At 62.5% G+C, this 21,772-nt stretch overlaps 3 protein-coding genes and 1 long non-coding RNA gene across 4 annotated transcripts in view; 2 read left to right on the top strand and 2 right to left on the bottom strand.

The window, feature by feature from the left end:
* Positions 1 to 7,424, bottom strand: part of B4GALNT4 (beta-1,4-N-acetyl-galactosaminyltransferase 4) — a 30,560-nt gene extending 23,136 nt beyond the window's left edge. The window contains exon 1 of the mRNA XM_050897579.1: positions 7,274 to 7,424. Within this exon, the coding sequence (XP_050753536.1) occupies positions 7,274 to 7,424 (151 nt within the window). The remainder of the gene's footprint in view (positions 1 to 7,273) is intronic.
* Positions 7,425 to 11,849: 4,425 nt separating this feature from the next.
* Positions 11,850 to 13,551, top strand: LOC127016898 (dispanin subfamily A member 2b-like). The gene is given in 3 exon segments (XM_050897707.1): positions 11,850 to 11,987; positions 11,990 to 12,090; positions 12,979 to 13,551. Coding segments are annotated over 3 exon segments (405 nt in total). The 5' UTR covers positions 11,850 to 11,878; the 3' UTR covers positions 13,174 to 13,551.
* A 3,553-nt stretch (positions 13,552 to 17,104) lies between these two features.
* Positions 17,105 to 19,479, bottom strand: LOC127017110 (uncharacterized). Its single transcript, XR_007766541.1, has 3 exons — positions 18,827 to 19,479; positions 18,118 to 18,354; positions 17,105 to 17,565 (listed from the first exon to the last, which is right to left on the bottom strand). It is a non-coding gene; the product is annotated as an uncharacterized LOC127017110 (long non-coding RNA).
* A 460-nt stretch (positions 19,480 to 19,939) lies between these two features.
* LOC127017113 (dispanin subfamily A member 2b-like) lies at positions 19,940 to 21,514 on the top strand. Its single transcript, XM_050898025.1, has 2 exons — positions 19,940 to 20,163; positions 21,035 to 21,514. The coding sequence occupies exons 1-2, from the start codon at positions 19,978 to 19,980 to the stop codon at positions 21,188 to 21,190; spliced, it is 342 nt and encodes a 113-aa protein (XP_050753982.1). The 5' UTR covers positions 19,940 to 19,977; the 3' UTR covers positions 21,191 to 21,514.
* Positions 21,515 to 21,772: the final 258 nt, after the last annotated feature.

The raw sequence follows: 21,772 nt of genomic DNA, 5'->3' as shown, positions 1-21,772 counted from the left end.
TGCATCGACAGCATCCAGATCTCCCCCATTTTCCCCCAGCTCACACCTCACCGTGCATCCGTTGGCCTCCGGTCCCCATCTGCTCCAGCATCGTTTCATTTCGCACCAGCTCCAAAGGGAGCCAGGGCAGCTCCAGCCGGAGCGTGCACCCATCCCTCCACCCTGCCCCTTTGAACAGGGATGATGCTCGCTCACAGCCCTCGGCACAAAGATTTCGCTTCCCGGGACACAGCCTCCAGAGAAGGTTACTCGTAGCCTGTGATGTGCCGGGAATTGGGCAGAATTCATTTCACCCTAAAAATATTTCAGCCTCCGACCTCCACGCTGCCCTGCAGACAGCCCGTGGGGTTCACCATTTCACCTGCCAGCTTTCCAACCTGTTTCAGCCAGCGTCTGGTTTATCTCCACCAGCCCCGGGTGCTTTTAACCTTTCCCTGCCCTTTAATTTGGGAGCGAATTCGGCTGAGCTCTACCTCTTTGCAGAGACCATCCGCTCCCATCTAGCCTCCCCCCCGAAATCCTCCTCCGCATCGCACTCGTGCGGTCCCCGCCGGTCAGCAGCCGGCTCCCGCCCGTCTCCTCGCCCAGCCGAAATCCATCGCTCCTGCCATTGCCAAGGCAACCAGCCACCAATACCTCGGGGCGGCTGCTCATCCCTTCCCAAAGGGCAGCTCCGTAGAGGCCCGGCCACGGCGCGGCGCGGGGAAGGGATGGAGGGGAGACGCACGGCGGTGCTGGGAAGGATAAAGCTCCCCAAACACCAATGCAAAGAGCTCCTGGTGCTTGGGAAAAGCCCGTACCGTGGGGTGTGGAAAGCATTTCGCCCTCCCCGAGCATCTCCAGATGTACGGTGGCGACGCCTTCAGAGCAGAGCGTTTTCCTAATAAAAAGTCAATATCCCTGTCCCGGCCCTCATAGCCGTCACCTCCGGGTCAGGGGAAGCCGAACACGATGGCAGCGGCCGAGACACGTGTCACCCACCAAGACGCCCTTTCGGGGAACCCCCGCGGCACCTCCCAGCACAGCCACGGCCACCCAAGCGCCCGCTGCCGGAGCGGCGCCGTGCCCAGCGCCGTCACGGGCTCGGAGGGCATCGAGGCAGCTGGCTGCGGGACGGGGCTCCTCTGCATCGTGCCGCCGCGGCCGATCCCGGCACACCAGGACCCACCTGCTCCTCGCCCCCTCCCTCCACCGCCGCGCTCCCTCAATCGCCTCTTTGATGCCGGCAACGGCGGCACAGAGAGGGCCGTGACCGCAGCCATGCAGCTGGCGCCCGGCTGGGGATGCGCTCGCCTCCCCGCATCCCTCCGAGCCCGGCGGACACGGGCAGCGAGCAAAGGTCCCCGCCACGCCAAATCCCCCGGGGACGCCGTGCTGGATGAGCAGAGCTATGGGTCCTTCGATGCCCTCCCTGCGATGCTCCGAAAGCTGCTCAGCTCCGTCACGGCACAGCGAGGCCGGAGGAGAAATGCCATGGAGCTGAGGGACCTGCCGCCCCAGCGTTTGGCCAGCCGGGCTTTCCAGAGGCCCCTTCCATATGGATCCGCCTTTCTCCCAGACACAGAGGAGGCAACCGGTGACCTCGGCTCACTGCAGAGCATCAACAGCTCTGCAGTTAAAGGAGACTTCAAAAGAAGCCCCGAGAGGAGGGAAACAGCGCAGGAAATAAATTGACAGCAAATGCTCACATTAAAGGGGATGGAGAATATTTTTTATCAGGTTGTTTTATGTCTTTTTTTAGTGTTTTTAAAAGGACTTAAGCTGCCAGGTCTTGGAATAGCCTCCATGGCTGAGGAGCGGTGAAGGGACAGAGCGCTTTGCTCTCTTCTCCTTCTGCCATCACCGAGGTCCAGCGGGACCCGCTGACCCATCCCTGCACGGACACACGTGCCGAAACCATCCCCTCTGCCCGGGGTCTGCGGTTTCTGCAGAGACCAGAGCGACAAACGCGCCCACAACATCCTTGCCCTGGGGAGGGAGCGTGCAGCTCCCAGGAGGGCAAAGCAAAGGGCGAAGCATCCCCAGAAATAAAGCCGCATCCCTGCTCCTGCAGTCACACGCTCAGTGCCGGAAATCCTGGGGCGGGCAGGGTGAATCCCCAGGGATCTGCTCCCACCCTCACCCATCCCACACACGAATATTTCAGGCAGAGGGAGCAGGACCCAGGGCCAGGGTTATAAAGCCCTTTTCCCTGGGTACAGGGTCAGATCCAGGCTCCCCCCACACCCTGCCTTACTGGTCACGGCTGCGGGCAAGAGGACCGGCTCCGGCACCGAGCTCTCCGCGGCCGAGCACAGCTCGGGGTCCCCATGCGGTCACTCCAGCCTGCCGCGACCCCGGGGACAGATGGCCGGAGCAGAGACAGGATCAGGCCCAGGCACCCTGCCCCATCCCACCGCTGGGGTGCATCACAGCCAGCCCTTAGCCCCCCCAAACCAGCAGCGAGCGGAGCTGCGGCGACGAGCAGCAGGAGGACAGAGTTAAGGATAAATTACCCTGGCGTAAGCCGTTTGTTTTCGCTTCACTATCAAGCCCTGCAATTCCCCGCAGGTCTTTTCTGGGGACCCCCACGGATGCCAAGGGGACCAGGTCACGGCCAGGCTGGGGAAAGGTGCCGCCGCGGGGTGGTTCAAAGCCTGTCATGCCTATGAATAGCCAATTTTTTGCCTTTGAATAACCCAAAATAGGCACGTACCAAATTTTTCCCATACTTCTCCCCCATCACCTGCCAAAAAGCCCTGAGATGCCCACAGCCCCTCCCAACCAAAGGACAGGGCTCGCTTGTCTGTCCGTCCATCCACCTCCTTTTCCATCCGGCTCGCTCTTGGCAGGTCCGGCGCGGTGACAAAGAGCTGATTCAGGGCAGCGGGGCACCTGAGAGGAGCAGGGCAAGGAGCCCAGGGCAAACCAGGCCACAGCCCAGCAAGGAAGACGAGGGCTGCGGGGCTTCCTGGCCAGAAAAACAGTCCCAACGACACCAAAACCAGCCTGTTCCCCTGCTCCAAACCTCCCTTTTCAGCAGCAGGGATGGGACCAGCTTTCCCCTGCACCAGGATCCCGTGCCAAGGGGGTGTCCATCTGGGGAAAGCAGCCTTTTCTAGCAGGGATAGGAGAGCGGGGTGATGCCAAAAGAAAAGCAGCACCCAGCCTCCTCGCAAATCGCACTGCTCTTCATCTTCAAAGGGCTCTTTCTCATCCTCTTCCCTACCTGCTCCCAGCATCCCTGAGAAAAGGAACAAAACCCACAGCGGTTTGCAGCAGTTCAGCATCCCAATTAAAATCAAAGCGCCTATTGCAACCACTCTGTCCAAAAGAGATGCGTTATCCCCTGCAGCTCGGGGGAAACGCTGCTGCCCGTCATCCCAAACCTTCTCCCTCCTGCTCTCCCTGCGTGCAAGGCCCCGAAGGACAGGTCCCCGGGGAGGGACAGGCAAGGAGAAGGCCCTGCAGGCAGCGACGGGCTGAGCCGAACAAAGAGCATCCAACCCGTCGCTGCCCCTGGCTCAGAGCGTTTTGGGGAGCCCTCTGGACCACGGCGGAGGGGTGTCCCCTGCTCCCGCACGCCAGCGGCTCTGCTTCCAGACAAAGCTCACGAGGACGCACGCAGCCAGACCCAGGCAGTGCCGTGTCCTGCGGGTATCAAGAAGCCCGGCTGGGTTTTCCTGCCCAGACTTTAGCTGTGAATTGGCTTTAGCATCCTCCAGCACGCATCCTGCGCTCCCCCCAGTCGCAAAACCCTCCCGAAACCTGGCTCCCAGCACCGCCGCTCGTTCGGCACCGGCAATACCCCCACGTGCTAAATCACTGCCCTGGCGAGATGGCTGCCGGGGGAGCAGGAGCAGCCCCGCGCCCCTGCTAAGAGCCATTTTAGATTTTTACTGTCATTTTTTTTCCCCCTTCTTCTTTTTCTTTCTTCTTTTTTTTCCTTTCCACCTGGCACGCCAGCATTTCCACCCCATTGACTCGGAGTGGTTTCCAGCCGGGAGAACACCGTAATGGCCTCATTATTTCAGATGAGGAATCTGTGTGTTCAATTACGCAGAGAAGGGTAATTATCTACTTGTAGAAGATAAGAAAAGGGGGGTTATTTTATCAGGGACATAGCACCAGCACAGTTCCCAGCCAAGTCCCCAGATGCTCCAGCCCCACGTGTGACCACCGGCTGGGCTGAGGGGACATGGGTACCCCCCGAATAATCCCCCCACACCTTCGCTGTGCTCCCCGACACACGCAGACCCCACTGCCGCCATTTGGCCTGGTCCTCCCCACCTTACACCCCTCCAAGCTGCCTAAAGCCTCGTGCCCTGCACCTTCAGCCTCCAGAAAGTACCTCTGCTGGGTGACACTTCATTTAATGAGTAATTAACCCTCTTTTTCATACATCCTCTGCCAGCTGATGCAAGCCGGGCAGCATCCTTGGCAGCAGGCAGACAGGTTCTAGCTCACGGTGGCCAAAAAAAAAAATGTCATCTCCAAATCTCAGACACCTTTTGGTGCACAGACCCTTGCGGTGATGCTGAAGAGCCCTGCATCCCCCCCAGCCACCTCTCCCTCTCCAGGGAGAAGTGTTCCCCCCCATCCCCAAGCGATCTGGGACCAGGACACACCAGAGCTCCCTGCAGATCCCACGGCCCCGCAGATCAGGGAGGAGAAAGGAGACACGCGAGCCGGGAGGGCACAGTGACCCCCGCCTCCCACTTGCTCGCCCCAGCCCAGGGACACCCGTTAAGCCCCGGGGAATATCGGGTACCGGCTGTTTTCCGTCGGGAACGCAATGCACACCGACGGCTGCGCTCCACCACCGGCTTGGGGGACGCGTCCTGCAAAAGCTGGGAGACGGAGAAGAGCAAACCCCTTCCCCACCACGGCGGGACCCCTGTGGCCACGGGAAGCAAGCTCTTTCCCCCAGCATGGCACGAAGGCGGCTTCAACGCGAGCGAGGTGAAGGGGGAAAACATCTCCGGGTAGAGGGGGCTGCCCCGGAGCCCTCCTCCAGCACAGCTTCGCCTTTCAGCTCTCCCCACGGCTCAGCCCCAAACCCTTCCCTCTCACCCCAAAACTCTTGCACCAAGCTTTTCTTGAATATTTTTTTTTTCCCTCGGATATATTTTTTATTCCTTTTTTGTTTTTTTTTTTTTTTAATCCATTCAATACTTTTCCAACTAAAACAGCTCCCTGGCTCTCCCACTCCAGCTCTCTGCTGGGTTGCAGCAGCAGGACTAGGGTCCATCTACGTGTGACCGAATCCCTTCCCCAGCTTCCACCCCAACCCCTCTCCATCACCACGCTTCCAAAAAGGCTCAGCGGGACCTAAACTCCGGCTTTGCCATGCGTTCACCCAGGCTTTAGGCACCGATTGGAAAATCCCAGTGCAAGGAGCAGCATCTCCCTGGAGTCCAGTCCCAGTGGAGAGGGGCATGATCCAGCCCAGGCGAGGTCCAGCTTCCCTTGGGGAAGCACCCACCTCACCGCATCCCAGCCAGAGAAGGTGCCCACGCTCCCCATAGCACGGGGCAAATCCAAACCAGCGGAAAACACCACTGGAGCGCGGTCCTCGCCCAGCACCTCCGAAGCCACGAGCCCCCCGCGCTGTCCCCATCCACTGCATGTCCCCATCTCTTTCCCCACCTCCCGCGGACCATCTCCTCCCCCAAAGCCGTGCACCGATCCCCCCCCGGCTCACAGCCGTTCAGCTGCGCTGCAGCCATTGGGTTTCCCCTCTCCGAGCCGGAGCGGGGCTGTGCATCTCCTCACTGCTACAGCAAATCCTACGGCCCACGCTCGGAGCATCCTGAGGGGCAGGCTGGGATGCAGGGCACGTAGGGAGGAGGTGGGAGAGAGCAGGAATAGGCACCCACCGGGTTCAGCACCCAAAAACACACCCAAGGAAGGCACCAGCACACAGGCATCGCTCTGTGCGTCCTCCGCGGACGAAGCCACGGAGGAAAACCTCGTCTCACCCTCGTGCCGCTGCATCCCAACACCCGGGGGGGACCCCAATCCGCAGTTTTCACAGCCAGCCATCCGCAGGGCCGGCGATCCCGCGCCATCTCCCCCCCCGCCCGAGGCTGCCGGTCCCGAAAGAGGAAGGACTCGACCCTCCTTAGCACCAGAATAATTGCAGAGACATGGGGCAGCCACTTGTGGTTAGACTTCTGTAACTTGTGGCTTTTCCATTAAGCACGACCCTGCAGCGGAGAAAAGAAAACAAGCGGCACAGCCTCCCCAGAACCCCTCCTTTGAGGCGATGCACAAGCAGCCTCATTTCCTGCTTCTCTTATTAGCATTATCCCGATTTCACCGTAAGGCCCAAAAATTTGCAGGATCATGCTGCTGCTACGGTCGGAAACTTTGGGTTTGCCAGCTGAGAGGCTTCACCGGCCTCCAGAACTGCTCCGACCCGCTCAGGAAAGCCATTTCTTGCCTAAATAAGCAGTAACTCTCATTTCTTTCTAATTTTTTTAGGACAAAAACCGTTAGGTGAGTTCAGTCCGACCAGAAACGTTACAGCTCAAGTTTCACCTGCCAATATTTCGTGTAGTTTTATGCCAGCCAAGCAGCCCGACGAGGTCTGCACGGGTAAAGCCAGGAGCAATTAACCACGAAGCTGAACCGTTGGGCGAGCGCTGGCACCTGCCCCTCTGGATTAGCCCTGCCGGAGCATCCCGGATTGCATCCCTGGGCGTTAGCCGAGGGTTGGAGGAGGAAGGATTTTCTTCCGACAGAGAAGCACAGGCTGAGAAAGTGTTGGGAAAGGATGAGAGGCTTGGGTTTGCCCCTTCCAGGCAGCGACGAGTGCCTATAAATGGCCTTCTTTGTCATCGCAGCCAAAGCGGCGGGCGGAAAAATACGAGGACGGAGCCGCTCGAGGCGGGGGAATGAAAAACCCCCAACCGGTTTGGGGGTCCCTCCTGGGTCTCCTCCGGTCACCCCGGTCCCTGAAGGTGCAACACCGGGGCACGGTGCCGAGGTGCCCGTGGTGGGGCCCCGCTCTCCCCAAACCCGCCTGGGCGATGCAGGATGGAAAGCCGCCATTGGGACGGGGGGGGGGGGGGTGCTCCCACCCCCGCGGGTGCTGGGTGACAGCGGAGCCGGGGGGGATGCTCTGGAAGCCCAGCGTGGTGGGGGGCACCCACCACCCTTTGGGGGGGAACCCCAAACCCCACCGAGGCCTCGCACCGAGGGGTGATGGGGATCGGGGGGGGGGGGCCCCCCCCGGTGCTGCTCCCGGTTGGAGGGGGGGTGTCGCCCGCCTGCCCCCCCCCCCGGTTACCTCTGCCGTAGGCGAAGGGGAGGCGGAGGGCGCGGCCCTGGCGCACCAGGCTGATGTGGAGGTAGGTGAACCAGACGGCGAAGGTGAGCAGCACCAGCAGCAGCAGCAGCTTCAGCTGCTTCCGGAGCTTCTTCACCGGGAGCCGCGGCATCCTGCCGCCCGCATCGCCCCCCGCCGACCGCCGCCGCCGCCGGCCTAGCCCCGGCCCATCGGGCCCCCCGCACCGCCCAGCCCGCTCGTTACAGGGCCGGCTGCGAGGGCAGCGGGGCGGCGGCGCGGCTCGGCGCGGAGACCCCCGGCCGCCCGGTGCATCGCCGCCGCCCCGTCGCGCCGGCACCCGCGGGTGGGGGAATGAATGAGCGGGGCCGCGGCGGGACCGGGCTGGGGGGTGCTGCCGCCACGCCCCCTCAGCCCGAGCGACGGCACCGCCGGCCAATCGCGGGACGCCCAGCGCGGGCCCGCCGCCAATGGGCGCCCCGCGGGGGAGGAGGCGGCGGAGGCGCCGCGCGTCTCCACGCCAACGGGCCGGCATCCCCGCGAGGCGCCGCGGGCGAGGCCATGCGGGGAGCGGGGGGGGGGCGAGCGACCATGTCCCCGTTCCCGTCCCTGTCCCTGCGCGGCGGGAAGGCGGAGCGGCGGCGGAGCGGGAGAGAAAGGGGCCTCCGTGCCGCGGGGCCGGCGAGACGGGTGACGTGGGCCTCGGCGTGGCCGCCCCCCGACACCCCCCCCCCCCCCCCGCGGCGGGGATGGTACGTTCCGGCGCGGCTGGAGCTGGGTCTGCGGGGCCCGGCCCGGTCCGCGGGCGGGGGAGGGGGCCGGGATCCCCCCCTCACCGGTGCGAGGATCCCCCCGATCACCCCTCGGTGGGTGCAGGGATCCCATGGGCTCGGATGCAGGGATCCCTGGGATCTCCCCTCGCTGGGTGCAGGGATCCCATAGGGGCGGGTGCTGGGATCCCCCTGCTCCCCACTTGCTGGGTGCAGGGATCCCATGGGGGCTGGGACCCCCGGGATCCCCCTCGCTGGGTGCAGGGATCCCATGGGGGCTGGGACCCCCGGGATCCCCCTCGCTGGGTGCAAGGACCCCCAGGGCCAAGGCTGCTTCTGCTGGCGGGGCCATCTGGAAGCGCAAGGGCTGTAGCTCGCCCTGTGCAAAGCAGGCAGTAATTAACAATAAGACTTAATTATGCCGACGGCGACCAAGGCCTTGCCGCCAGAGGGTTACGGACCACGCTGCCTTGAAGGAGCCGCTCGCCAGGGCTGCTCCTCGGGGCCACGGCCCTGGGCCCTGCGGCCACGGGTGCTCAGCCAGGCTGAGACCAGCCACAACTCACTTCACCGACGCACAGACTGGTTTTTCCCTCTGCAGCGCAGTGGCGAAAACATCGGATGTTTTTTTTTTCTCCTTTCCCGCTCCACAAGTTGAGGCAGCAGCTCCTCCTCGCTGCAGCTCGGGGCTGGGACAGAAACACACAAGAAATCAGTTATTAGAGAAAAAAAAAACGTTCACAGCTGGGAAAACTAGAGGGCACCAGTGCTCTGGTTTGCGTTTCCCTGCGCTTAGCTCCCTTAAGGATGGGGAAGGTTAATTAGCTCGTAATTAAGCCCAATTTAGACAAACAGGCAGGGAAAGCAGCAGAGTGGGAAGCTCGGTCCCTGTTAGGAAGTGAACCTGCACTGAGCCCTGCAGCGGGCTGGGGCGGCCAGGGGCTTGGAAGGCTGCCCCAGCCAGGAGGAGGAGGAGGAGGAGGAGGAGATGAAGGGGATCCCGCACAAGGCTCTCCCAAGGGATGCGGAAGATGCACATCTGGGGAAATCAAGCCATTATTTCCCCCATTTTTTGCACCTCTCCAGCAAAGGGAGCGGGAGACTGGGGGTCGGGGCATGGCTGTTTGCACAGCCTTCGGCCAGGGGACTGAAGTTCAGTCTCTTCCCACCCCGCCAGCGGCCCTGCGGGGGCCCGGGACATTTGGGAACGCTGAAAAATTCGTGACTGGCCCGTGCCGACTGAAGGGACAAGCTGGGACACAAAGTACAGAATTACAAGAGCAAATGTTCATGCGTGTGAGCAGTCCCAGCCCAATCGGGGCACCCCGCACGTGGCTGCACAGAGGGTTCCTGTACCCTTCAATCAATCGTTCAGGCACAAGACGACCTGACTAATCACTAGCACCCACACCACCGATTGCTAATCGCAGTAAAACTTTGCAAACTCTAGTTTTGCAGCATTCTTGCTGCTCGTCTGTTGCTCCAGATGTCCCCGCAGTCAGTCTTGCTCAAGTTGCTGATCGATAACGCCAGACGATGCTGGCAGGGTTTCAACGACGTGTCAGAGGGCTTTAGGATGCTGGCATTACCGTGGTTGTCCCCGGGGTATCCTTTATCCTTCAAGGACAGCTTGAAGCTTGTGGGAAGCAAAGTCCATATTTCGAGGGCCAGGCTGTCCTTTAGTTTGTTTTATTTAAGCATGAACAATCCCAGGGTTGCCAGTAAAATTTTATTACCTCCTTATATGACAGAGTATAATGTGAATTAAGGTGTATTAACAAAGTTAATACACTGTCATACTATAAAGACTGGTTGGTATAATAGTTAGGGAGGGGAATTTTCATAAGGGGGATGGTGCCCTCGGGGACCACAGGGAGCCGGCACAGGGCTTTTCACCGCTCCCAAACGATGTCCCCAACGAGCGGCACATTCTGGCCTCACCCCGTGTTTGTGGGGGACGGAGTCGGAGCCAGGCTTGGGTCCCTCCGCAAGAGTGGGGTTTGTTCCTACTGCTTGGACCCTGTAAAGGGCTGCCTTAGAGGTGACAGAGCCGGAGGGGACGAGCTCGCAGCCCATCCCGGTGCTGCCCCAAGCCGCTCTCCACCCCCCCCCCCAGCAGCGGGATTTCGGGGATTTCACAGGCAAGCACAATCACAGGCAAGCCCAAGCCCGAGCCCTTCGCACGACATCCTGCCTCCCCGTGCCAGCGATGTGCTCAGCCCTGCCTTGATGAGGTTTCTGGGAAGAACCCCCCCCCCAAAAAATAAGGGAGCGGTGATCCGTGCCGTGCCGAAGGGATGATAATCCCGGCCAGGGCTTCTTCTGCCAAAAGCCTTTCTCCTCGATGGAGCTAGAAACTTTAGGGGCCGTGAAGTTGCATCCCGTCGGCCTCAACTACTGGCGCTGAAAATCCAAACTGCTGGCAGCGGGGAGCTGGGCTTTGGGGCTGAAAGCGGGGAGGGAAGGGGGGTTCCCAGTGCCGTCTGGCAGGGACCTTATTGAGGGTTTCTTTGCCAAGCGCCCCGAAACACTCACGGTTGACCCCAGACAGCCACCCCGTGAGGGGACAAAGATGGGGACAAAGAAAGGGAGAAGGAAAGAAGAGGGCAAAGAAAGAAGGGGGAAAGAATGGGGGAAAGAAAGAAGGGGGGAAAAGGGGGCAAAGAAGGAAACAAAGAAAAAGAAGGCAAAGAAGGGGCCAAAGAAATGGACAAGGAAAGGAAAAAGGGGACAAAGAAGGGGGCAAAGAAAGAAGGGGGCAAAGATGGGTGAGGAAGGGGTCAAAGAAAGAAGGGGGCAAAGAAAGGGGTAAAGAAAGAAGGGGGCACAGGACGGGATAAAGGAGGGGGCAAAGAAAGAAGGGGGCAAAGAAAGAAGGGGGCAAAGAAAGAAGGGGGCAAAGAAAGGGGTAAAGAAAGAAGGGGGCACAGGAAGGGGTAAAGAAAGAAGGGGCAAAGAAAGGAGGGGCAAAGCTGGGTAAAGGAGGGGGCAAAGAAAGGGGTAAAGAAGGGGGCAAAGATGGGGATAGAAGGGGCAAAGATGGGGAAAGAAGGGGGCAAAGAAAGAAGGGGGCAAAGCTGGGAAAGAAGGGGGCAAAGAAAGGGGTAAAGAAGGGGGCAAAGAAAGGGGTAAAGAAGGGGGCAAAGAAAGGAGGGGGCAAAGAAAGGAGGGGGCAAAGAAAGGAGGGGGCAAAGCTGGGTAAAGAAGGGGGCAAAGAAAGGAGGGGGCAAAGAAAGGGGTAAAGAAGGGGGCAAAGCTGGGTAAAGAAGGGGGCAAAGAAAGGAGGGGGCAAAGAAAGGGGTAAAGAAGGGGGCAAAGCTGGGTAAAGAAGGGGGCAAAGAAAGGAGGGGGCAAAGAAAGGGGTAAAGAAGGGGGCAAAGCTGGGTAAAGAAGGGGGCAAAGAAAGGAGGGGGCAAAGAAAGGGGTAAAGAAGGGGGCAAAGCTGGGTAAAGAAGGGGGCAAAGAAAGGAGGGAGCAAAGATGGGTAAAGAAGGGGGCAGAGAAAGAAAGGGGCAAAAAAAGAAGGGAGCAAAGAAAGAAGGGGGCAAAGCTGGGGAAAGAAGGGGGCAAAGAAAGGAGGGGGCAAAGAAAGGAGGGGGCAAAGAAGGGGACAAGGGAAGAGGGGAGCACAGAAGGAGGCGGGGAGGAAGGCGACAGGCGGGGGATCCCCCTGGCCGTGCAGGGGGCGGGTGGGGAGCTTCCCCTCCGCAGGAAGGGGTGCCCGGACGGGGCCGCCCCGCCCCGCCCCGTCTTCGCTCTCAGGGAAACGAAACCGCGGCCGGCGGGCAGCCCCCCCCCCGCCCGGTGCCGCCCCCGCCGCAGCCCCGAGCCCGCCGGGATGGAGCGGTCGCGGTCGCTGGGGCCGGCGCTGCCGCCCTACGAGCAGCTGGCGGAGGGGCTGGACATGGAGGGGCTGCCGCGGAGCACCGTGGTGTCGCTGGAGCCGCCGCCGCCGCCCCCCCCCGCGACCACCTGGCCTGGTCCCTCTGCACGGCGCTGTACGCCAACGTCTGCTGCCTGGGCTTCATGGCGCTCGTCTTCTCCGTGAAGGTGGGGGGGTGTGGGGGGTCGGGGGGGGGGGTCAGAGGGCGGGGGGAGCCCGGGCGTCGCCTGCGCGGTGGGGTGGGGGGCGGCCCCGGGGACCCCACTGAGCCCCCGACCCCAGGGAGACCCATGGAGCCCACAGAGCCCCCAAAGTCGGGGAGTCCTGCGGCGCCCACAGAGCCCCCACCCCGGGGTGCCCCGTGGACCCCGCGGAGTCCCCAGAGCCCCCAAGCCGAGGGAGACCCATGGACCCCCCAGAGCCCCCATGGAGCCCACAGAACCCCCACCCCGGGGTGCCCCGTGGACCCTACGGAGTCCCAAGAGCCCCCAAGCCCAGGGAGACCCATGGACCCCACAGAGCCCCCACCCCAGGGTGCCCCATGGACCCCACAGAGCCCCCATGGAGCCCACAGAGCCCCCAAGCCCAGGGAGACCCATGGGCCCCACAGAGCCCCCACCCCAGGGTGCCCCATGGACCCCACAGAGCCCCAACCCTGGGGTATCCAAAACACCCCACAGAGCCCCAAAGCCAGGAGTCCCATGGACCCCACAGAGCCCCCAATGCCAGGTAGCACCATGGACCTCACAGAGCCCCAAATCCACGGGTGCCCAGCAGACCCCACAAAGGCCCCACTCCATGGACCCCTGGCCCCACAGAGCCCTGGCCCTGGCTGGAAGCTCTGGAGAAGGCGGGGGTTTGGGGCCGTGGGGGCACTTGGCACCCCAGGGTACTGCTGGTGCTTCGGGGGGGAGCTCAGCCCAGCATGGCAGCTCAGGCTTGCACGGCCCCTCCAGCACCTCTCCCACCCAGCTGCAGCCTGGAGCCCCCCGGGGCGTCCCCTCTGCTGGCTCCCCCCAACCCCACTGACTCTCCCCTCCGCCTCCCCCCCCCAGTCCAGGGACCGCAAAGTCCTCGGCGACTACAGCGGAGCGCTCAGCTACGGCTCCACCGCCAAGTACCTGAACATCACCGCCCTGCTGCTCAACGTCTTCCTCGTCGCCCTTGTCATCGCCCTGATCGCTACCGGCACCATCGCCGTGGTGAACATCTTCAACCAGGAGCATCATTCCTTCGTCGGCCCCACTTAGCCCTTCCTTTGCTCCGCAGGCAGAGCATCCTCCCCTACGTCTGCTAGGAGCCCCCGTCACCCCTCGGAGCGGGGGGGGATGTCCTCCCTGCGGCCCCCCGGAGCCCGCTGGCGTCCTGTCCCGCTTTCCTCGCTGCTTAAAGCCCCTACGGAGCCCTCTCTGATGGCCGCCCTCGTTGGCCTCCCTGAAGTGCCTCGAGACACCTCTCCTCTGGCAGCAGCTGAGCACTCAAAAACTGGCTGTAGCAAAGGGAAAGAGCGTGCTTTTCTGCTTGCCGCTTCGCTCTGATTTTGTAGCCCCAGGTGCCTCTAAGAATAATCCTGAGAAGTGCCTCATTCAGAGAAAACCTGGTTCAAATAAAGGTTTCTTTCACTTTTGCCCCTGGCTTGGCTTCATTTTGGCAGGGGGTGGTTTGGGGTCCCCCCGCCCCAGCTTGGCTGGCTGAGAAATGGCACCCGCCCTCGGGACGCGCCTGGAGAGGGAAATTGTCCCTTGGCACGGCGCATGACAGAGATGATGCTCAAGGATGCGCCAGGCTCGGTGAACCCGGGTACTGGTGGGGAAGAGGCATCCATATGGGATGCAAAGCGCTTGTAAGGCTCACCCCAAGGGTGCGGGTAGCACCTCATCTTTACCGGGAGCACCCCCATCCTCACCGACCCTCAGGAGGCAGGTAGGAGCAAGCGGAGCTGAGAGCAAGCTTCATTTTTGGGTGGGGGGCTGTGCAAAGGGCTTGAGCAAGATAAGCTCAAACGTGACTCCGTGCAGCCATGCGCGGGGCAGCGGGTGCCGGGAGAGGCTTCCAGAGGGAAGGGGAAGCTGTGGGTGGTGTGGCTCCATCCCAAATTGCCTCGCTGCAGGAGAGAGCCGTACAGCTCAGCCCTGAGAGATGGGGCGGCGCTGGGACTGCCGGGTGATGGGGACGCCAGCCAGGCAGGGCTGCTTTTGGGGTGAAGTGAGATGATGACCCCCCCTCTCCTCCCAAAGCTTTTTCAGCATTGTGCTAGCTTTGGCTGGGATAGAGTTAATTTTCTTCGCAGTAGCTAGTATGGGGCCATGTTTTGGATTTGTGCTGAAAACAGGGCTGATAATTCAGGGATGTTTTCGTTATTGCTGAGCAGGGCTTACACAGAGTCAGGGCCTTTTCTGCTCCACACCCCACCAGCGAGCAGGCTGGGGGTGCACAAGGAGCTGGGAGGGGACACAGCGGGGACAGCTGACCCCGACTGCCCAAAGGGGTATTCCAGACCACAGGACACCATGCTCAGCATAGAAAGCTGGGGGAAGAAGAAGGAAGGGGGGGACGCTCGGAGCGATGGCGTTTGTCTTCCCAAGTGACAGTTACGCGTGATGGAGCCCTGCTTTCCTGGAGATGGCTGAACGCCTGCCTGCCGATGGGAAGTGGGGAATGAATTCCTGGTTTTGCTTTGCTTGCACACACGGCTTCTGCTTTACCTATTAAACTGTCTTGATCTCAACCCACGGGTTTCCTCACTTTTCCGATTCTCTCCCCCATCCCACTTGGGGGGAGTGAGCGAGCGGCTGTGTGGGGCTTAGTTGCCGGCTGGGGTTAAACCACGACAAGCATCAAGCCTTCACGCCAGCCGTCCCCACCGCCTCAGTGTAAGGGCTGGCTGGGAAGCGGGCAGTAATCCTCGTGCCTCCGGAGCTGCCGGCACATGGCACTCGGCTGCCCAGCTTCGGCGGTGTCTGAAGTGACCCGGGCAGGACCCCACAAAAAATCCTGGCTGAAGCCCCTCTGGCAGAGCTTCAAGTATGCGGTTGGCCTGGCTTCCCCTTTCCCTAGCTCGCTGGAAGCCTTCGCGCTCCTCGCCCTCGGCAGGCTCAGGTCCTCGGGGCTGGGGCCCCGTGAGGATGGGAAAAAAAGCCTTTTTCTTTTTCCTCTCCCCAAGAACATCAGGCTCCTGCCAAGAAGCCGCGCTCATGAGTAAGATGTCAGAAATCCCGCCCGCAAAACACAGCGGTTATTTGTTGCAGGATCCCTGGCACCGACCTCCTGGTGAATCATTTATTCCTCCGCTTCTTCTTGTAAGAGCAAACAAGCATGTGCTCCCGGTTGCAAACAGGGCTGCTCGCTGCCCGCCCGGCTCGCAGGCCACCGACATGCCCACCGGCAGGATATTGGATCAAACGTCCCCCTCCAGCTGCAGGGGTCGAGAAGTTTTCTAAAAGGGCAGCAAACCCCTGCTCGAAAACATCGCCCTGACCTTTCAGGCTCTTGGCTGCTTCGTTACAGCGCTGGCAGCAGCCGCATCCCATTATACAAGGGGTTGGCGGGGTGCCGGCGGGCTGTGCTGGATCGTTCCCGCTCCTGCACGCTCCTTCCTCTTCCTGCTTTCTCCCCGACCCCGGCAGGAGCGGGATCCAGCCTTGTTCTGCCCAAATCCCTCGCGGCACATCGCTGCCCCGGGGGGTTTTCGTGCCCATCTGGGCCGGCACGGGGGTGTGGGCTCACCATGCACCCCCGGGAGCTCTTCCTCCCCTCCTCAATCAGCCAACACATGCAAAAAATCCCGGGGCATGTCTTTCTAGGGATGGTCTGCAGCCAAAAACGCACCAGGGCGGTCCCAGTCTGATATCCCTGTTGGGAGCAGGATGGAGTTGGAAGGGGAAAAGCAGCCCCTCGCTCTCTGCACTGCCCCAAAACCCGCCCGTGTCTCCCCAAAGGGCAGTTGGGGCTTTTTGGCGTGGGGATGCCGCTCGGCAACGGGTCTTGGCAGATGCTGGGAGAGAGCCGGGTGGGACAGCGGGAACAGGGTGGGCTTTGAAAGCAGGGAGAGCAAAGCCCTTTTTCTGGGGTAAATCCACCCAATTCGGGGGCTGCCGCCCCGCAGCAGGGAGCGGCAGAGCAGCCATGCGCCGAGGACGCGAACAGCCTGTTCGTGCTCTTACGGCAATTGCTTCGGGCTGTTGGCAAGCAGCCACCGTGCCCTTGAACTCCCGGCCGCGCTGCCAGAAGCGAGCGCCGAGCGAGCAGCGGCACCCGTGCCGACCCTCGGCAAGCCGTGTAACCCGGCGAGCTGCTCTCAACCCCGCCGAACAAGCCTCCCGCAAACCTAGTGGTCCCCCACTTGCCTTGCGGACCCTTTCCTCCAGGCGTGCAAAAGCCACCCGCCACCCCGGCGTTTTGCTTTCCTGCACCCTCCCTCCGGTGCTTGCCCCAAAAGCCGTCACCCACCACATCCCCTTAACTCTGCCCGGCCCCGCTCACGAGCACCCCTAGGAACTGAGCCCACTCCCCAAGGGCTGGGGGTGCGGGTGGGAGCGGGGCCGGGCGGAGGGACCCAGCCGGCAGCGGCAATGTGGGTTGAACTTTGTCTCTCTCTCGGCTTTCTAGCGTCTCGTTTGTTCAGGTGCAAGGGCAAATAAATGAAAAAGCTGGAACCGCAGGCGGGGAGGTGGGAATTTCAGCGGGCGGTTGGCGCCGAGCTCGGGTGGGTGAGACACCAGCTGTAATCCCGCTTGTGCCGGGGGGGGTCGCGGGAAATGGGATCCCTAAACGGACGCTCGGAAACAATGGACAAGGAACAAACCGGCTGCCCTCGGTCCTTGCGGCTGCTGGTTGCCACCGGCTGGCATCCTGACGCCGTGGGTCCCTTCGCCTCCGCACGAGCCAGAGAAGCAGGTGGTGCCCCATGGAGGGACCCCGGCACCCCAAAATGGGGAACCCCCTCACTGGGCTCCTACAAGCAGCTTTTTCGGAAGCGCCGTACATCAGGCGTTGGGGCTGGAGTGCAAACACCCCCTCGAAATCCCCACTGAGCCCTCGCCCTCCTCCATCCATCCCCTTGCCCATCCCCACCGGCCTCCCCACTTCCTGCAGCAATTTCTTAATTATCACCACACCTAACGAACCTTGTTAACCTCAACAAGCAGCCCTGTACCGCCAGGGAAGTAGCTGAGAAAAAAAAAAAAAAGTCTTTAATTTCCTGTGCGTGTGGGACAAGTGATGTCAGGGGCCAGGACTTTCAGATCTGGGACTTTCAGATCTGCACCCAAATTACCACGATGGCCAGAAAACCCACACAGCAGTGAGTGCAGGTGACGAATGCCTTTGCCCTCCTCCTGACACAAACTCTCCGCTCTTCCTGAGCAGGATAAAACCCATTTGTCAGAAAAATATCAGGGCTGGGTTTCCCTTTATCAGCCTCACTCAGCTTCCAGGAGCCGGCCAGCGAGCAGGAAGGATACTGATGTTTTCAAAACCCACATACTTTGTAGCTCCGTGCCTTGGTGTTTTTTTGATTCAGATGAGTTTTTCCTCCCTGGGACTTTCTTGACGCTTTCTTCTTTCTTTTTCCGCCCCTCAACCTTCTTTTGGCAGCCACAAGACGTCATCACGGCTGCAAGACCTCATCATGGATGCCGAACCTGAAGGGAGGACAAAACCCTCAAAACTCAACGTGCAAACCCAGCAGTTGGGTGACCCCTTCCGCTGCTGCGGGCTTTAGCCTCCATGGATGGGGACCAAGCCCTCGGCAGTGGTTTGCAGCCGGGGAGGGGGTTTCGGGGGGCTGGTGGCTGCTCCCCCACCGGTGGCATGTCCCCACTGTCCTCCCGTGCCACATGTCCCCGCTGCGACCGAGTAACCCCAGCAGCGCAGCTCTGCCCTGACCTGCCCAGGGCAGAAATTGTTTCACAGCCCGAGAGGGCAAAAAGCAGAGAGGAACAGGCGAGCCGCCCACCCTGCGGCACGGCCTGACCCATGGGCATCCCCCTCCGCCTGCCCCCCAGGCCATGCCCGCAGCTGTGGCTCTCCCCCCTGCCTGGCCCTAAGCCGCCAACCCACCCGGGGAGCCCACCTTGCCCCACAGCCCGTCCCCCGAGGGACCCGGTGTGCCCGCCCCGGTGCCCTGCGTGGTGTCACGGAGGGTGGCCCCACCCTGGCAAACCCTGCGTCACACCTATAACTAGCCTGGGCACCTGTGTCTCTGCTCCTTGCCGGTGCCGGGCTGCCATGGAGAACTTCCCCCAGTCCGTCAGCATCAACATGCAGCCCTACGGCAGGAACGGGGCACGTTCCCCAGCCACCGCCTTCGGCCCCACCATCACCTCTTCTGTTCAGCCAGAGCCTGTCCCTAACCCCCAGGACTTTGTGCTCTGGTCCTTCTTCAACACCATGGTCTGCAACCTCTTCTGCCTGGGCTTCATCGCGCTCGTCTTCTCCATTAAGGTGAGGGGAAAGTCACCCCCATCCCACCACTCCCCTGCCCGGCTCGGGGGTCCCGCCTGCTGCCTGCCCCATGCCAGGGCTCCCAAATCCCATCCCTTCCTCTCCCATCTTGTCCCACCCCATCTCACCCTGTCCCATCTTGTCCCACCCTGCCCCAGCTTGCCCCAAACTGCCCCGTCCCCACCTCGGTCCCCATCCTTCCCCCACGAGACGCCCCCCCCCCCACTCCCTCCTGCAACGTCCAGCCCCACCACACCGCTCCGCACCCAACGTCCCCGGCAAAGCCACCATTCGAGGGCCACCCGTCCTCCTCCAGTGCTTTGGGAAAGGGGGACCCGCTCTCCTCCCGGGGACTCAAGTGAGCCCCGAACCATCTCCCGCCGGAGGGATAATGTGGGCAGCCAGCTACCGGCTCTCTCCCGCAGCGTTCCCAAAACCACCACGAGGCTTTGCCCATACCTGAGATAAGAAACAGCTGCTCCCAGCGCACTTTTCCTTCATTACCTTGAAAGCAAATCATTTTTAACGGGCACCCTGATAACCCCTCCATCCTGCTCATCCGAAGCCCACCCACCTCGCTCGTCGGGGAGATGGGCGGCTCCTGTGGGACCTTTCTCCCCGCTCCCACTGGACAAGGGGGTGTCTGCAGACACCCTCCTGGTGCACCCTGACTGAGACAACCCTCTTCAGCATGAACCCATGGGGCGAGCTCACAGCAAATACAGCTTCTTCCCCACACTTCTCCTTGGAAACGTCATGCTTGAGGGTTTTGGGAGGCGTTATTCCTCCCAGGCATCCCCACCTCGGGGGGCTGGGGCTACCCCATAACTCAGATGAGCGGGGAGGCATGGCTGAGCGAGGAAACGCAGCGGGAAAGGGGCTTGGAAAGGGAGTGCCATGTTGGTGCTGTTAGTTAAATATAAACACACACCCCCTCCCCGGGCTTCTGGGGCGTTTAGAGACACCCCGCACCCCTCCCAGCCCGCGAGAGGGGTGCCCATGGCTTATCTACCATCCCAGGCAGAGAGAGCCACCGTGGAGAGGGGAACCGCCAGGCTCTGCAGCCGCTGCCGAGGAACCCGGGGCTCAGCGGGGGAGCTGGGGGGTCCCACCTTTCCTTGCTCCCCCCTGCCCCTCATTTCAGCACCCCAAAACCGTCTGCCAAGCCCACACCCGTCCCTGCCCCACCTCGGTGCCGTCTCCCCACCCTTCGCTGCCAAGGGAACGGCTCTCCAAAGGGGAAATTTGGCTTTTGAGTCCCCAAAGTCCCCTTGAGTCCCCTCTGAGTCCCCAAGGGCCCCTGGGGTCCCCAAAGTCCCCTTAAGACCCCTCTGAATCCCCAAAGCTGCCCCACACCCGCCAGCTTACACTGGGTGGGGGTACAGGGACACGGGTGACCGTGCCCCTGGGTGGCAGTGCCACCCACCGAGGAGGGGGCTGAGCCGCAGGGTGGCCCCCGGGGCGGGGGGGGGGGCTGTCTGGCCGCTCTGCCCACGCTGGGGGGGCCCAGGCCCGCGGTGGAGGCGGTGCGAAGCCAGTCCCCCTCCCCGGGCGGGCTCGGTTTCGTTTCCCCAGTGCTCCCTGCCCTCGGCTGCCGGCTCGACCCGGCCATGAAGCCCCGGCAGGCGGAGGTGTCCATCCCGCTGCAGCCCCCCGGGCGGGGGGTGACCCCCGCCGCCGGCCCCGACGGGCAGCCCCGAGACTACATGGTCTGGTCCTTCTTCAACGTCCTGCTGGGCTACGGGCTCACCTACCTGGGCTGCCTCTGCTTCCCCGCACTCGTCTTCTCCATCAAGGTGAGAGGAGGTGCGGCCCAGGGACCCCCACCCGCCACCCCTGCTCCAGCCCGGCTCGGTCCTCTCGAACCGGCCAAGCCATCCCGGGACCACCGGACCCGGCCCGGCCCCCCAGCCAGCTCCTCCCGGGACCCGCCGAGCCAGCCCAGCCCGGTCCCCAGAGCCAACGCGGCCCGGGACCCCCGACACGTGCCGACCGCCTCCCCGACCCAGGACTCCCCGCCTAAGACCCCCCGACGAACCCCCCTCCGACACCCCCCCCCCCCCGCCCCGATCCGGTCCCCCCCGACCCAGCCCCCTCCCCGGCCAGAGAGCCCCGTTCCCCGGGACCCCCCGATCCAGTCCCCCCGACCCAGCCCGACTCGGACCCTTCCCCGGCCAGGGAGGCCCCCCCACTCCCCCCCACTCCCCCCCACTCCCCCCCACCCAGGACCCCCGACCCAGTCCGACCCGGACCTTTCCCTCGCCTCGGGACCCCCCGATCCGCTCCCCCCCGACCCAGCCCTCTCCGACACCGCCCCAGCCCCCCCCGGAACCCCCCCCCGGCCCTAGCCTGCCCCAGACCCCTCTCCTGTCCCAGCACCCCCAGATCCAGTCTCCCATCCTAGACTCCCCTGATGCCACCCTGCCCTGGGACCCCCGATCCGGTCCTCCCCCGATGCAATCCCCCCCCCCCCCCCCGAGCCTGCCCACCCCGAGAGCCGGGGCTGCGGGCGGGGGGAGCGGGCAGTGCCCGGTGGCTTCACCCCCTGCCCCGGGGCGATGCGTCCCTGAGGTCCCAGCACCACCTCGCGGCCACCCCCGGGCCAGGCTGGGCCCCCAACCAGGTGTGTGTGTGTCCCCCCGCTGAGCCCCCCATTTGTCCCCACAGGCCCGTGACTGCAAGGTACTGGGAGACCTGGAGGGTGCCCGGCGGCATGGGGCCCGCGCCAAGATCTTGAACATCATCTGCTCCCTCCTACTGGTCCTCGCCGTGGTGGTCATCGTCATCATGGTCATCATCGTGACCACCACCACCTCCTCCTGACCGCCGCGGCCACCGACCTGCTTGCTGCCACTGCGTGGGGTGCTTCTCCTCCTCCCGCCGCCTCCTCCTCCTCCCAAAATGTCCCCGCTTTAGGCGCGTGGTGCAGGGGGAAAGGGAGCGAAGCCCTGTCCCCTCGCTGCCCGCACCCCTGGGTGTCCCAGCACAGCCACCGCGTGGAAGGGGACGGGGTGGGCCAGGTTGGGACGCGGGGGGCAGCCCCCCTCTTTTCTCTGCTTGTGCGCCTTGGCAGGGAGCTGCTGGGCTTCCTGGGAGCTGTGACATGTATAGGTCAGTGTTGCCACAAATAAAGCTCGTCCTGCCAAACCCCCTCGCCTCTCGCCTTATTCGCAGCGGGGAAGGAGAACAGGGTCCTTGCGCATCTTCGGGGCAGCCTCCTCCTCCTCCCGCTGCCAGCTCCACAGCTCTCTGCCTCCATCCCTGCCGTGGTGCAGAGCACTTCCAGCCCAGATCCCAGATAAGTTTCTTCCTAAAAGCTTAGGCATGGAAGAAGAAGGAAAGAAAAAAAAAAAATCTCAGTGTTTTTCTGGCTGTACACACCCCATCCCGCCACACAGCCCCATC

The sequence above is a fragment of the Gymnogyps californianus genome, chromosome 5 (genome assembly GCF_018139145.2).
Source record: "Gymnogyps californianus isolate 813 chromosome 5, ASM1813914v2, whole genome shotgun sequence".
NCBI lineage: Eukaryota > Metazoa > Chordata > Aves > Accipitriformes > Cathartidae > Gymnogyps > Gymnogyps californianus.
Note: the sequence above shows the minus strand (reverse complement) of the source record. Positions and strands in the feature narration are given on the sequence as shown.

Bases quoted from the DNA above. Each gene is read 5' to 3' on its own strand.
- LOC127017113 (XM_050898025.1), top strand. From the start codon at position 19,978: ATGAAGCCCCGGCAGGCGGAGGTGTCCATCCCGCTGCAGCCCCCCGGG. The intron at 20,164-21,034 runs GTGAGAGGAGGT...TTGTCCCCACAG, and splicing joins CACTCGTCTTCTCCATCAAG to GCCCGTGACTGCAAGGTACT.